A 15,197-nucleotide genomic window follows, 5' to 3' on the forward strand; every position below is an offset into this window, starting at 1 on the left:
TTTGGGTTTTTCCGTAAATTCATGCATCTGAAGTTTTCCTTGCGTAACGGATATAAATTCACCAATGATCATGTCTGCTGGAGGACCGAATGAATTGGTTTGAATTGTTTGTCTCAATCTGCTTCTGGAGGAGTTTCAAATACTTGCTAGAAGAACAATGCAGCTCCAACAGCAGGAAAAGCAGGTGGAGCGCTAACCATTTTTGTGCTGAGCTGCAGCTGGAGGTCATCATGTTTACATTTCGTTATCAACAGCATTTCAGTCTTGGCTAAAGTTATAGGGAAACTTGGCTGCATGGAGCTACGCACCAGCCCCAAATCCACCTCCCTAACTGAATTCATGTAAGTTGATAGGACAGGCACCTATATAGACTACAACACAGGGTCTGTTTGGAAAGGGCTGTTTCTGTGGCTGTTATTGTGCCTGACATATGATTTCCCATGTGACATTTAGAAGTAGTGATGCTGATCGATAATTATAAAAAATTACAGGGTGGGGGATCTGTTTTGCTAAAATCCTCAAGTCTCAGAACAAGCAAAGTGTTATGTCAGTGTCATCCCACTACAGCCCAATTTCTGCTCCCTTGTGAAGCAGTGCCTCTCATGTATGGTATAACTTTCTGAATTGATTCAGTTTGAGACTTGGCCAGGGTATAGAAAGAGGGTTGTGAAGGTCCATATCCCTTCTTCTGATCCAGACCATCATCCCTTCTCTCCAATTACTGTCAATCGTGCTCCGTGGTGTATCAAAGGGAGGTTTCCCCCATGCAACTTGGGGTTTCGTAAACTTTATCCCTTATGTATCTCAGCTGAGCTCTGCTAGTGAGCAAGAGCCATTCACTCTAAGCCATATGTTTAAACTCTTCCTCAAAACAGCTTCCCAGGTAGCCCTATCATTCTTCAACCTCCATCAGATGCTGTCCTACATGTGATTCCTGTCTCTCCACACAGAAGCCTAAACATAATTTGCATTGGGTCCCCCAATAGTATTAGACTGTAACTCCCATCATCTCTGGTCACTGCCCATGCTTGCGGGGGTTGAAGAATACTGAAGAAAAGATCTATTCCATGGATACTACTGTCCTGGGACCTTAAACCTATTTACATTTCATGTTTTTGAGCAGGTAGTCTGTAAGCTAAGACACATCTCATTCCTAATTCCTAGGTCCAGCAAGAGTTAAAATTGAAGCACGGATTCATATTTTCTAAAGTCAGATTAGGTAATGGATTATTAAGGAAACAAAGGGGATGGCTCTGTGTGAGACAGCAAAGGTGTGGGCCTCCCTCTTTCAACTCTAGGGTAGTTAGAAAGACAAACACAGAGTTGAGAGTTATGTGAGCTGGAGACTGGAAGCAAAGTTGCATGCTGGGAAGGCAGAGAGGCAAAGCGGTGCTTGATTTCTGTTTGAATCCAAGGATGTGGCTATGAGAGAAAGGCCTTCTTGGGGTGTTAATGCTCTGAACCCCTCCAGGTTGTTTATGTGTGTTAATAAACCATATATAATAAAGACACCACAGTCTCTGCTGTACTTCATTCCAAAGGAAACACGTTTGGAATCCTTGGAATCTCACAATGCTAGGAGATGGGGATGGCATGCAGCAATATGTACTGAAGTTGCCAGGTGAGCTTCCCTGGAAGCTTCCCCACAAGTGGGGAGCCACCACGGAAAAGGCCCACTATTTTGTTGCCACTCTCTGAGGCACAAAAAAGGGCCTTGGATGATGATCACAGCATCTGAATTGGTTTAAATAAACAGAGAGGTCCTTCAGGTTCTGCAGTCCTGAGCCCTTCAAGGCTTTACAGGTCAAAAGCAGCACTTTGAGATGTGCCTGGAAAGTAATCTGCAACTAGTGCAGTTGGGCCAGGATTGGTGTTACAGTATATGCTTAAAATGTCTTGCCCCAGTCAAGAACCTAGTCATGAAATTCTGCACTAGCTGAAGATTCTGAATGCCTTTCGAGGAAGCCCTAGGTATAACACATTGCAATAATCCAACCTCGAGGTTCCAGGAGCAGAGGAAAAAGAAGTTTAATAGAATCATAGAATTGTGGAGTTGGAAGGGACCCTGAGGATCATCTAGTCCAACCACCTGCATCCTACACGGGTGTCAGGAGTGCATGCAGGAGCCAGGCCCTGGAACTGCTAGGGCCTCACAGGACTGGGGCCTTCCTGAGTTTGGCCTGGACTCTTGGCTTCCTGACCCCTGGACTGCTGATTCCTGCTTCCCTACCTCTACCCCAGTCCCGGCGTACCAAGCCGGGACTCCAACTGCCTGTAACCCGGACTGTGACAATGGGGATCAAACCTGCAACCTTGGTGCTATCAGCACCACAGTCTAAGCAACTGACTTATCCAGGCTGATCAAGTTAGGATATCCTTGTCCAGATAGGGCTGCAGCTGGGCCCCCAGCCAAAGCTGATGGAAGGCACTCCATGCCATCAAGGCCACCTGAGCCTCAAATGACAGCAATGGATCAAGAAGTACCCCTGCTCCTTCAGAGGGAGTGGAGCCCAATCAAGAGCAGGCCACCTCTCATCCATCTGGTTTGGGGAACTGTTCACTAACAGTTATCAGTCATATTTGGATTGAGCTTCAGTTTATTGGCTCTAAACTAGTCCACCAGTGAGGTAAGAAATCCACAGCCACACCTGCAGATGTAAAGGAAAAGTAGAGCTGTGTTTCACCAGTATATTGTTGACAAATTTACTCCAATAGTCCTGAAGAACCTGCTCAATGGTTTCATGTACACGTTAAGGAACATAGGGGTGGGTGGGGGATCAAATTAATGGATTTCATTTCATTAAGTCTAAGTATTGCTGGTCCTGAAGCTTCAAACCATTTGCTTCCTCCCTCCCTCTGTCTTTCTGGAAGAAGCTGTTAGCCGAGCTATTGCTCCCAGATGAAGAAAAGCCACACGAACGAAGATTCTCTCTAAAAGCTAACAAAAGGATTGCGTGATTCCATTTGTGAAGAAATGCTATTTTTTTATTTAAAAAATGATATTTATTCATAATTTAAAATTACAGAGAAAAAAGAAAAAAAGGGAAATGAAGAAAAGGTTGACAAAAAGAGCAATTAAACAATACAAGTCAATAAAAAGAGAAAGGAAAAAAACAAAGTACACAATACATCAAAACAAAAACAAAAATAAACAAAAAAATTAAAAACAAATCCAATATTCCCAAATCTTTATCTTTCGTTAACTTGTTTCATCGACCTCCTCACACCTCCCTTTTTTGTATTCTAGTTATTAATTATCTCAGCAAATCCTTTCCATCTTTCACTATATTCTGGCATTAAATTACCTTTATTTATTTTAACCTTATCTTACCACGAAAAGCCCTAAAGCTTAAAGCTTAAAACTTACTTATACATAATTCCTTTTAACATTTCTACTAAAGCCAAATAGTTTCATTCCAACATTTTTGTACTACTCATTAATTTAACAATAATTTTCTAAATGAATTTTTAAAAACTTTCTTCCAATCTTCATCCATCGTCTCTTCTTCCTGGTCTCGGGTTTTATCAGTCCTTTCTATCCCTTCCATCTAGTCCATCAATCTGGTGACCTTCTATCTGATGCTCTTAAGTCTTTTCCATGTCCCTTCTGCAGGTCTTCTTCATATTTATACCTGCACTTTACTTTATCTTCTGCTGATCTGATTCTTAATTTCCTTCCTTTCTCTCGGGGAGACTCCAACTTGACAATATCTTTATCCCTTCTCAACAAGTCAGCCCATTTTCCATAGTCAGCACTGAAATCCAAAAGATATTTGAAGGCATGTTTCAAAGTCCCTCCAAGGTTAAGGGCCCCCACAACTCCAAACTCCCCCTGGCCCAAAACGAGATCCAAAATGTCAAAACATCCCTGCATAGGGGGATCTATCCAACTTCCCATCTCCAGACCAAACAGTACTCCATCTCTCCAAATCTGACTTTCTCCAGGTTCAGTCGTCAGAAACAACAACTTATGTTCCTGCAGGGCTGCAGCTCTCTCCATTTCTATTACTTGAGGTTCAGCAACAATCTCCTCCTTTATCTTCTTCACAACTTGCCCTGTCAAAGCACATTCCTGGGTTGGTTCCTGAGTGGTTTTTATATAGGTATTCACTGTTTGTCCAAAATTGCCAACTGCAACAGTCATCAAATCCATCTTCTCATGTAGCTGTTCCAGTAAAGCACTTGTCTTGCATAAAGCAAGCACTAAAGCTTCTTCTGGGCACATTCTTGTTCAAGGTCAATGTCTGGTCTCACGATCTTTAATCTCTACAGCTGTAGAATTCCCCAGATCGACTCCAGCAACAGTTTCACAAGCTCCCTCTAGAGGAAACAATTTCTGTTTGTATCTGTCTTTTTAAAAGCAGATCCAGCAACAAAGTTCCTTTCGTTTTTCAGATATTTTGTTCCTTTTAAGTGCAAAAGGGAACATTGGAATAAAAATGTTTCTCTTTTTTAACTATCTGTCAAAAAACGTTTTATCCACAGTCAATGAACTTCCCCAAAACGTCTGTCTCTGACACCCCACTCCCAGGTTCAAGACGGTGGAAATTTATCTTTCTTTACTCTCTCTTCTGCAGGTTTAAACAGTCTAAAATTTCCCCCCTCTTCTCCTGCTTCCAAGGGGGGTTTGGTAATTTTAACTGGTGGAAATTTAGTCCTTTACAAACGACTTTCCAGACTCTAGCTTGCAATGTCTTTGCTTCAATCTATTTACAAAAGCGGAAGGCGGACTTCCTGTTTAGACCTTCCCGCTTCAGTGCCAAATTAAGAAGTTTCATAGCCCAATTTTTCGTTCTACTCACGGGCAGTTGTTTAAAATCCAATTGTTCACAGGAAAACGTCAGCGCTCTCCGGCAACAGCAATGCGGCTTCACTCCGTGAAAAGAGCAGTCGATTCGAAGCACTGCACCATTCACCCCACGTCGCTCCGGATCCCCGAAACCGGGTTTCCCCGCAAGTAGGGGAGGCGCAGAAGGTGCCAGCCGAATCCCACGTCCAAAGGCTTCTCCCGCATGTGGTTTGTGGTGTGTCTCCGCCTCGCCGTGGCGGTCCAGACCCTAATTCTCATGAAGCGGATTCCTCCCGATCAGAGGAAATCCGCCATTGCCGGAGGCACTAACCCGGAAGTCTCGAAGAAATGCTATTGTTAATGTGCTTGGAGCAATCCCCATTGTGCCAACTCTGCAAAGAGAGAGTAAGAATTTCTCTTCCAAACCTCTGTCTCTAATATGCCAGAGAGCTCTTAAGAGCACACAACTGTGCTCTTAACTGTGCTGTATACCTGGAATATTGGTACAATCATGGAACCCACGAACAATATTTGAACGTTGTGATTACTGTAACATGAATTTAATGAACAAATATATAAACAAAAGGAAAATAAGGATTGCATTTAAAAATGAACGGATATTGAAAACATTAGCCACAACCTGACCTGAGGAAGGCCTGACCTGGATTTGGGCCTGAATCAATTCTCATGTTTCTCCACACAGACAACACCCTGGAGAAGTAGATCACAGTAAGTAACAGCATTGCACATTCTGCTCAGCAGCAGGTGAGCAGAGGGTTAATTTTCCTTACTTGGCCTGTGTGTGTCTTTTGAGGATATAGAAATGCAGGCCAAAAATGCAGATATTTAGCAAAGTTTACAAAAGAAGCATAAATACCCCATGGCCCCAGCTTAATGTGTAGCGATGAGTGTGTTGTCCAAGGCCCTGGGAAACTAGGGTTGAAATCCCCATTCAGCCATGGGGAAGATGGCATCTCTCAATTTAAGCTTTTTCACAGAGTTTTTGAGAAAACAATAGCTAGAGAGGGAGAGTTAGGTACTCCTTGGATGGCATAGAAGATGGAACATACAAACAAAGAAATGATGATCAAAATAAAAGCAAAGGAAATAACATCTCCTTGCCAGAACATAAGGTCCCTGGCTAATGGCATCTCTTTCACCCTCTCAACTATGGTCATCCTTCTTCCTTACTAATCTCTCTTTACTGTTCATCTCAGGTCTAAGTATAATGATGTATATTTTGGGGAGGAAGATGCAACCCAGTAAGCCAGCAGTAGAGGCCAAGATGGAGAAGATCTCCACAGCCACCATGTATTTCCCTTTGGTGCTCAGATAAGTGGGGACAAAGGACAGCCAAACACTGCAGAAGACCAGCATGCTGAAGGTAATCAACTTGGCTTCATTGAAAGTATCAGGCAACTTCCTGGCCAAGAAAGCCACAGAGAAGCTCACAATGCCCAAAAGACCCATGTAGCCGAGAATAAGGTGGAACATGATGTTGGAGCCTTCATTGCACTGCACTATGATCTGCCCATCCTGGGAGTGCAGGTCAAACTCTGGGAATGGGGGAGAGGATGCCAGCCACCCAAGACAGATGCCAGCTTGAATGAGAGAACAGAAGGTGATAAGGGATCCTGCCAGCCTCTTGCCAAGCCATTTCCTCAGGCTGTTCCCAGGCTTGGTCACCATGAATGCCAGAACCACAGTGAGGGTTTTGGCTAACACACAGGCAACAGCAATGGAGAAGACGATGCCAAAGATGGTTTGCCTAAAGACACAGGTCACCTTTGTAGGCCTGCCAATGAATAAGAAGGAACAGAGAAAGCAGAGAAGCAGAGAAGAGAGCAAGGTGCAGGTGATGCCCCAGTTGTTGGCTTTGACAATGGGAGTGTTCCAGTGCAGACCAAAGGTCCCCATCACAACAACTGTGACCAGAGAAAGCAGGAGAGCCAAGGAGGCCAGCATTGCCCCCAAGGGCTCCTCATAGGATAGGTAGCTTATTTTTTTGGGAATACATTGGTCCTGAAAGGCATTTGGGTAGTGATCATCTGGGCATTTCTCACATTGATCTGCATCTGAAAGTGAGAAGCATGCTTTTAGCATTTCTTGAAGCAATAATCATTAATATTATTGGTACTGTCTATTATGCTGTACATGGAACATATTACTGAGCTGATGAACCAAAGTCTATTTTTTCAAATAAGTGATGGTTCCTCCATGAGCATCTCAGCTTTACTAATCAATCCATTCATATTTATTTGTCATGGTTAGAGTATACTGATTGATTTCAGTCTTTTCCCATTAAACATGTCTAGCTCTACTTGTAAGTAACAGAAGATGCAAATTTGTTGGCTGCAGGTTCAATGCTGACAAAAGGGAATCTACGGAGTGCTATCCTAACCATTTCTACCCAGATGTATGTCATGCTGATTTCAATGGTGGTTACTGCTATGTGGACGTAATTTCACACAATATACTCTAGAATGGCTGTCAAAACGGGAGGGGAGATTAAAGAAGAATATGTATCAGTAACATAAACACATGTGCTTGGCATCCATGACAGAAAATAAGCAGACATAATAAGACTACGAAATGAATGTCAAAGTTGGATAGGAAGATTGGAATTCCAGTTGACTTGGGTTCCTTCACTTACCCTTCTGGACTGAAATCCTCCCTTTAGGGCACTGAACACAGTCATAGCAACAGATTTGCTTTCCCTGCTGTGGAAACATACTCTGTCCAGGGTGGCAGCTTTCAACACAGGTGGAAATGGGCAGCATCTAATGGTAATGACAAACAAGGGATTTTGAATGGAATAAATCTTATTGTCATGTATGTCCGCTTTGCAGCAGAAAGGTCACAGGACTGAAATTAGAGGATGGCTGTCAAGCATTTTCTCCCTGGGCAAGCATCAGGCCCCCCAATAAAGATGCTTTGTGCTGTCACCTAACCATTTGGCCAGCCCAGCACATGTCTGAATGGCAAAGAGAAGCTTGTGCCAACCTTCTCCCTCTTGATTGATTGATTCCTCAAAACCCAATGCTGATTCCCTCCTGGAGGGAGAGCAGAGCTGAAATAAGGAGCTGGCAGCAGATGCTGCTTCTCCTTCTTACCAAATGTACTTGAACTTTCAGATTAAACTATACAATGCAGGTAGGTGTTACTTACATTGCTAATACATCTTACATAGATTTTAATCTATGATAAATACTGTTACAGACTGACAGCAGCACAAGAGAACATTCCTGCTGCTCTAACTGTTTAGACTGCTCATAATTGCCATAGCTGTAGAAACTGCCATAACTATTCCCTCTTAAAATGTACAGGGTTTTTTCTGGGGGGCTATTGGGTTTTTTATTTTCATTATGCATTATGTATGTATTCATTATGTATTTTGTGGTTTTATACGTTGATCTTATTCTGTTAACCATCCTGAGACCTCTGGGTATAGGGCGGTATAGAAATTCAATCCATCCATCAACTACCTCAGGCCTATGACAGCACAGCATTCAATAGCCTTCTGAGCATTAGCCCTTTCCTTAGCATGGATGCTTTCATCCCCAAAAGAGGGTCTTACTATCACATGTGGTGGACGTGCATAAATATAAGGAAATTTTGGAATAACCTACCCTCTCTGAGCGAAAACCTTCTGCGCAGGGAGGGCGCGGGCAACGGAGGATCCCTACTCTCCCCGATGGTCCCAGGGAGGAGTCATGGGACCGCCTCGCCACTTCCCCCACCTGCCCCCCTTCTCCACTGGTGCTACACTGATTCTCTTCTCCAGAAGATGGGCTCCTCCTCCCAATCCCTGGACGCTCTGTGGAATCCCTCTGGCTTTTGCGCTCCCCCTCCAGTACTGATGGCAGTTCCCTGACAACCGAGTATTTCCAATTAGCAAAGCTGAATGGAAAAATCAGGGGAGCCTTAAATCAAAAAGTATACGGAGAATGGGAAATATTTAAGGAATATATAAGACTATATTGTAAAGATGATACCATCATAGCAGAACTGAATGATATTTGTGTACAATAAATGATGGAATAAACATCTTAGAGGAATATATGGAAAAAGATATAAAACAAACTGTGCGACAAAACCAAGACACTAGAAAAAGTATAATGAGTACGATTGGAAGTCTTTTACAGAAAACTTTATTGGAAAAGACACAAGGTTGTATAAATATTTGGTTCTTTTAATTGTCCTTTTTTCTTTTCTTGTTGCTTTTAAACCCCTTTTCGCCCTTTTTGAGGTGACTAATCCTTTTTTTCTCCTTTTTTCTCCTTTTTTCTTTTTTGTGCTTAATTTTGTTATACTTACCTTTATTGTATGATTGTATATTAAATTAATAAAAAAATTCCTTCCAGTAGCACCTTAAAGACCAACTAAGTTAGTTCTTGGTATGAGCTTTCGTGTGCATGCACACGAAAGCTCATACCAAGAACTAACTTAGTTGGTCTTTAAGGTGCTACTGGAAGGAATTTTTTTATTTTGACTATGGCAGACCAACACGGCTACCTATCTACTAAATTAATAAAGATTTATTTAAAAAACCGAAAACAAGAATTATGGCCAAGCCTGCATGGAGTTTGGCCTCACCATCAGCCTAACGGAGACCAACATCCTGGGACAGGATATCACCGGCACGCCATCCATCAACATTAGTGACACACACTTCAGGTGGTGGATTATTTTCTTTCTACTTGGGCTCCGCATGGTAGAGATTGTTGCCAACAATGCATTTGGGAGGAGCTTTAAACACTGGCAGATTCCTTACTCAGTGTGATGGCCTGGGATTCCAATTCGGAGGATGAAACAGAGGAATCCCAGCCTGCACAGGAGTCCCCGCCCCCAGGGCCGGCTGAACTGGGGCAAGGCCTAGAGGCTGAAGAGCTTGCACCTGTGGCAGTGCAGCAGGAGCTGGCCCCAGGTGAAGTCCTCCTGGCCCCAGAGGAGCCTGATGACTCAGTGGCCACAGGTGAGCCTCCTCCAGGGCCCAGTAACCCTTCGGCCTCTCCTGATCTGCAGAGGCTTAGGGCAGAGAGGCGAAGGGAACTAGTTGCCCCCAGGAGGAGTGCTCGCCTTAAGGCCAAGGTAGGCGGGGCTCCTGGGGGTCGGGACCGCCCCTGACCTTAGAAGAGGATAAAAGCCCACTCATCCCGGCCCCAGGTTGCGGGAGCAACGTCGTTGTTGGCTTCGGACCGTCCTGTGATCCTGATCCTTGCTCGGCCTCCTGTTCCTGACTAACCGGTACTCCTGATCCCTGCTCGGCTTCCTGTTCCTGACTATCCAGTACTCCTGTTTCCTGCTCGGCCTCCTGTTCCCGACCATCCGGTGTTCCTGTTACCTGCTCAGCCTTCTGTTCCAGCGTTCCTGTTCCCCGCCCGTCTCTCTGCATCGGACCTCGCCCCGCTTCGTGTGGACTCTGCTACATTCACGGTACCTTACCCCCGGGGCCAGCACACTCAGAAATACCTTGTTCTGAACACTGAGCTCCAAATTAGCTTCAAACTAGCTTTGGATCAACAAATTTGAACAAAAGAAACAAAAACAGTATTTTATCAGTGAGTACCAGAGCTTCGCTCCTCACAATCCTCCTTTGTAGCCATCACTACTGTTTTCCTGGATCTCTTGATCTTCTCATAAAAGATGATGGTGATGATGGAAGAGGATAAAAAAATAAAAAATGGTCACACCCACCTGCTTGAACTTGGGATTCCATGCAATGGCACTTCCATCCACTGTAAACTTTTTTCTTGGGGGGCCCTGAGGGTCCACCCTCCCCACTCGGACTCTCTGGAAGGACTCATTGGGATATGCGACCAAGTTGAGGAGATCATAGCCACCTGCCTGCTGCCCCTTCTCATCAAAAGAGATTTCTTCCCCAGCACTGTTGTTGAAGTGGATGTTCTTCAGAAAGGAGTGAAGCTAGATTGCAAGAGGAAAAAAGACACAGACTTTGTAGGCTAATACACGCTCTCTTTTCCATTTGGCAGGTGGACCTTTGGATTCTTACTACATTTTATCATATATACTTCAAAAAAATTCCCCCATTAACATGTGAAACTGCCATGTGCTGAGTCCAATCATTGGTCTCTGTAGCCCAGAACTGTCAACTCTAAATTGCCACAGTGCTATATGGCATACATTTGAGGTTTCAACCCAGTTCTTACTCCCGACACTCCCGGCCCTTGTGCAGCTCCAAGTAAGAGAATCCTGGGATAGATTAATTTAACAAACTTTGAATGTGCAGCTTGCAAAGCATTTGGTCATTCACTGAGATCAAGTCCCTCCCAATGATAGAGCTCAGCATTGAAAATCCCCAAGGCCCCTCCTCCATGCCAGGGCTCAGCTGTGAAACATAGGAACCAGTAAGAATAACTCCTGTGCTTCTAACATTGAGGAGAGTAAAAAAATTCCTTCCAGTAGCACCTTAAAGACCAACTAAGTTAGTTCTTGGTATGAGCTTTCGTGTGCATGCACACTTCTTCAGATACACTGAAACAGAAGTTGCCAGATCCTTCTCCTGGACAATGACAGTTCTCTTTCTCAAGCTCTGGGAGGAAGACCTTTCATTGCCTACAGACAGCCACCCAATCTTAAACAACTCCTAACCCACAATAATACTACAACCAGACTTAACACGGACACTGGCACCAGAGCCTGCAATAAACCCAGATGCCAACTTTGCTGCCACATACACCCGGACAACACCATTACTGGCCCCAACAACATCACACATACCATCTCGGGACTATTTAGTTGCTCATCGTCTAACATTGTGTATGCCATCAAATGCCAACAGTGTCCTTCAGCTCTCTATATTGGACAAACAGGCCAAACTTTACGCCAAAGAATAAACGGACATAAATCTGACATCAAGAATCACAAAACAGAGAGACCAGTAGGAGAACACTTCAATCTCCCAGGACATTCTATACAAGATCTCAAAGTAGCTGTTTTACTACAAAGGAATTTCAGAAATAGACTGGAAAGAGAAGCTGCTGAATTGCAACTCATTACCAAACTTAAAACCATGGAGAGACCTGGTCTGAACAGAGACATTGATTTTTCTCTCATTATACATGACTAAGCCATTTCTCACCTTCTCACCCCTTGCCTTTTCCTGTAAGACCTATTACAGTCGTTAAGAGTCGTCAACAGGCTCATCTCAGCTATCTGCCAATCTCCCATTCCCACCACCCTTCTGAGTAATACCCCTCCCCACCTTCTCACTATATAGAAGGATCTGGCAAATTTGGTTCAGTGTATCAGAAGAAGTGTGCATGCACACGAAAGCTCATACCAAGAACGAACTTAGTTGGTCTTTAAGGTGCTACTGGAAGGAATTTTTTTTATTTTGACTATGGCAGACCAACACGGCTACCTATCTGTAATTGAGGAGAGTAGTTGACAGTACCTGCCAGGGCTGAACTTTCTGCTGTCTCCATTTCTCACCCAGTACTTTCTGTTTGGCTCTTGAGGAATACATGCTATGGAGAGCATGTGCTACTGCATGGACGGCATTGTAGATGGTGTAGCTCTGGCTGGACATTTCCATTTCAAACACAGGTCCAGTGAGTTTCTCCAGCTTCTCCCTCCCAGTGCAGGGTTCCCGAGTTGTGTGAATTAGACTGTGATCTGGGAATGAACAGAGGAATGCACTGGCCCAGAACTGCTGAATGAAATACAGATTTGGCTGCCATGGATTTATGGTCTGTAGAAAGTCCTGAAACCCTGGAACTGGATTTGAATGGAGTGTAAATGACAAAGTGCCATTGAAGGATATGGAAGGAAAATTGCCTCCAACCAGCACTGCAGTCAAATCCCATTGAGCTGTTGTAATCCACACCCTCTCCACTGGGTACATAGACAAAACCTCACAGGAGACTAAAATCAGTCTCAAACCTTCTAGAGACTGACTGTCTCCATAGACAAGAATCACATTCATTTGCTGCTGTGTGAGAGCAAACATTATTGGATTCAAATATTTTTGAAGAAGCTCAATAGGTAAATATACTGTCACTAGTGGGATCACCAGTGTCCAAGAAATGCAAAGATTATTTTGGGAAAGCCTTGGTCTCAGAGTACGAAGGAAGGTTTCTCCACTGTCATCATCTGAAACAAGGAGGCCAATCCAGTTCCACCCAAACTTCCTGAGTAGCCAGACAATGCCATCATACTGAGCTTCTTCATTGGGGACCATTTGGAAGAAGGAAGGGAAGCGCCTTTGGTCACTCAGCCCTGGATCCAAGGAGCCATAGCTGAGCTAAAGGGAAAGGCATTATATTTTTAGGAATCTGAAAACCATCCATTTGTTCATAGAAATAATACTTCATTATTGTAGTGGTTAACCACCTGGTCTTACTTTTCTAAGTATACACCCCTGGCATTATTAAGTCTCAAACTAGGAGAAGTTTCTAAGCAGGAAACTGGATGCTCCTATGATTACATGAATTGTGGCATGGCCAGGTTTGGAAGAACCAGAGCTTGGATTATTAGTATTATGGGTTTATCCCCCCCAAAAAAAATCCCAATGCAAATTGAGATGGCAGTGTTGGCAACACATAGCTAGGAGGCTTTAACATAATCATGTACTCATACCAAGTCTAATGTAGGACACAAGTGTAGAAAACATAATGTAATGGGACTGAAAGCTCACCTAGATGCTCTTTGGGGGTTTTCTGTGTATGTCTGCCCTTGTGGTTGTATCTATGTGTCTATACACATACCTGTGGAATCTTGTAGGGGTTTAATATATTGGCCATCTGAAGGGAGTTTTGGGAGGTGAGCCCTCCAACGACGGCAATTAATTTATCTTCCCCATTACAGTTGTAATTGGTGTGATTTCGTTGTCCCATGACAAGAAGAGTGAGAGTGTTCCAACAAGTCTGCGAAGGATTAAAAGCATTCTCATAAAATGTTGATCCCAGTGTGATGTTGGAGAAGAATTTGGCATTCTTGTTGATCTCTTGCATGGCAAAGACGAAGGCAAGAACATGCTGGTAGTTTTTTGGAATCATACTGCAATGAGACAAAGAATGACTGCAACACTGGCGAAAGAGAAACAACTGTGTTTTAGATTTGATTTGAGAATCCATGTACCTTGAATGTTGCAACCCATAGGAAAGGAACATTTTATTCAAACTAATGAAACTAGAGCAGTCTCCTTATAGATTTTGATTAGATTTATGTAAATGGTGAATTCAAAGGGATGTGCTGTGGATGAATTGGTGGGTTTGGATATGGGAAACCCAGAAATAAAAAGCTGTTAAGTTCTTCTGTTAACCCCTTTTGCCTCTCTCTTAAACACAATGTCCATGCCTACCTCTTGTTCTGCTGCTTTGTCCACCACACCTCCCTTCCATTTCTGAACCATGAAGTATTCATGGGAATGTGTTCTTAATTCAACCTGTAGAACAACCATTGAGTATACCAGTGTTCTCCAAAACACAAGGGGTTTTTACCAGCCATTGAATCACAGCGTAAGAGAGGAAGAGAGATAGGAGGGTAGGAATGGGATGGTCTTTCCTTCTCTCTCTCTCACCCTCTCTCTCCATGCTACATTTGGACTGCCAGTAGTGAGCTCCAGGAACAGACAGAGAAACAGCAGATGAGCAAAATCTGCAGTATCCCCCCTCCCACTGTTTTGGCACGCTGAGTTTTCTAAATTGCTGATTTAATGCAATTCCAAGCCTTTAGCAAATGACAGAGCAAATTGCTTCTGGGGAATGCAGGGTCTGTCTCACTCAGGCTCCATTTATTTTGTTGGGATAGGATGATCCATTTGCTCTGGGTCTCTTTGCAAACCAGCTCAGCTCACTCCAATCTTTCCTTACCCTGCTGCATGCCTTTTAAAAAAGTACTTGGGAAGCAAATCCCTCCTTTTCTTTTTTTTATTCAATGAATTTTGCTTCCCCAATAAGCATGAATGGGATTACAGGCATAGGATCCAACTCCTAGGGGCTGAAGGGGACCCCCCAAATATTGGAGAAAGCCTCCCCCCCGAAAGCATTGTGATTCAAATGGTGTGCATGCACTGTGTCATGTGATCCGTTATATACAAATATTTGAGAGGAAGCATCCCATTGGCTTTCATAAAAGTGGCTCTCACAGAAATATGATTTACGCTGCATTCCGGTTGCAGCCACTTACAAGTCAGTGGTGGTTACTTCAGAGTACACATGCATAGGTTTGCCCTTTTCGGTTAGAAGCCAATGCATGATGGGGGGCGGGGGAGTGAGGCGTACTTGGCGTAGGGATGGGTTGCAAAATCTATGGGTTTCAAGCTGCTTGAAAACCTGAACTAGGTTGTGGATGGAGCCCATATGGGCAAAAAGCAGGGGCAATCCAGGAAACAAACTTAAGCTCTTTGAAATCCCCATGGTTTCCAACAGGATTCTGAAGCCCA

The 15,197-nt window shown here is 43.7% G+C and overlaps 1 protein-coding gene across 1 annotated transcript; it reads right to left on the reverse strand.

Annotated features, from left to right (window-relative positions):
- Window positions 1–6,241: 6,241 nt before the first annotated feature.
- On the reverse strand, window positions 6,242–15,171 carry LOC310699084 (vomeronasal type-2 receptor 26-like; the record flags this gene model as incomplete). The annotated part of the gene is made up of 6 exons (XM_083520699.1): window positions 6,242–6,864; window positions 7,443–7,569; window positions 10,487–10,714; window positions 12,207–13,055; window positions 13,519–13,810; window positions 14,942–15,171. Coding segments are annotated over 6 exons (2,349 nt in total), but the record flags the coding sequence as incomplete, so codon positions are not given.
- Between the last annotated feature and the right edge of the window lie 26 nt (window positions 15,172–15,197).

This window comes from Podarcis liolepis, assembly GCF_965112155.1.
Source record: "Podarcis liolepis genome assembly, contig: HAP1_SCAFFOLD_314, whole genome shotgun sequence".
Lineage (NCBI taxonomy): Eukaryota > Metazoa > Chordata > Lepidosauria > Squamata > Lacertidae > Podarcis > Podarcis liolepis.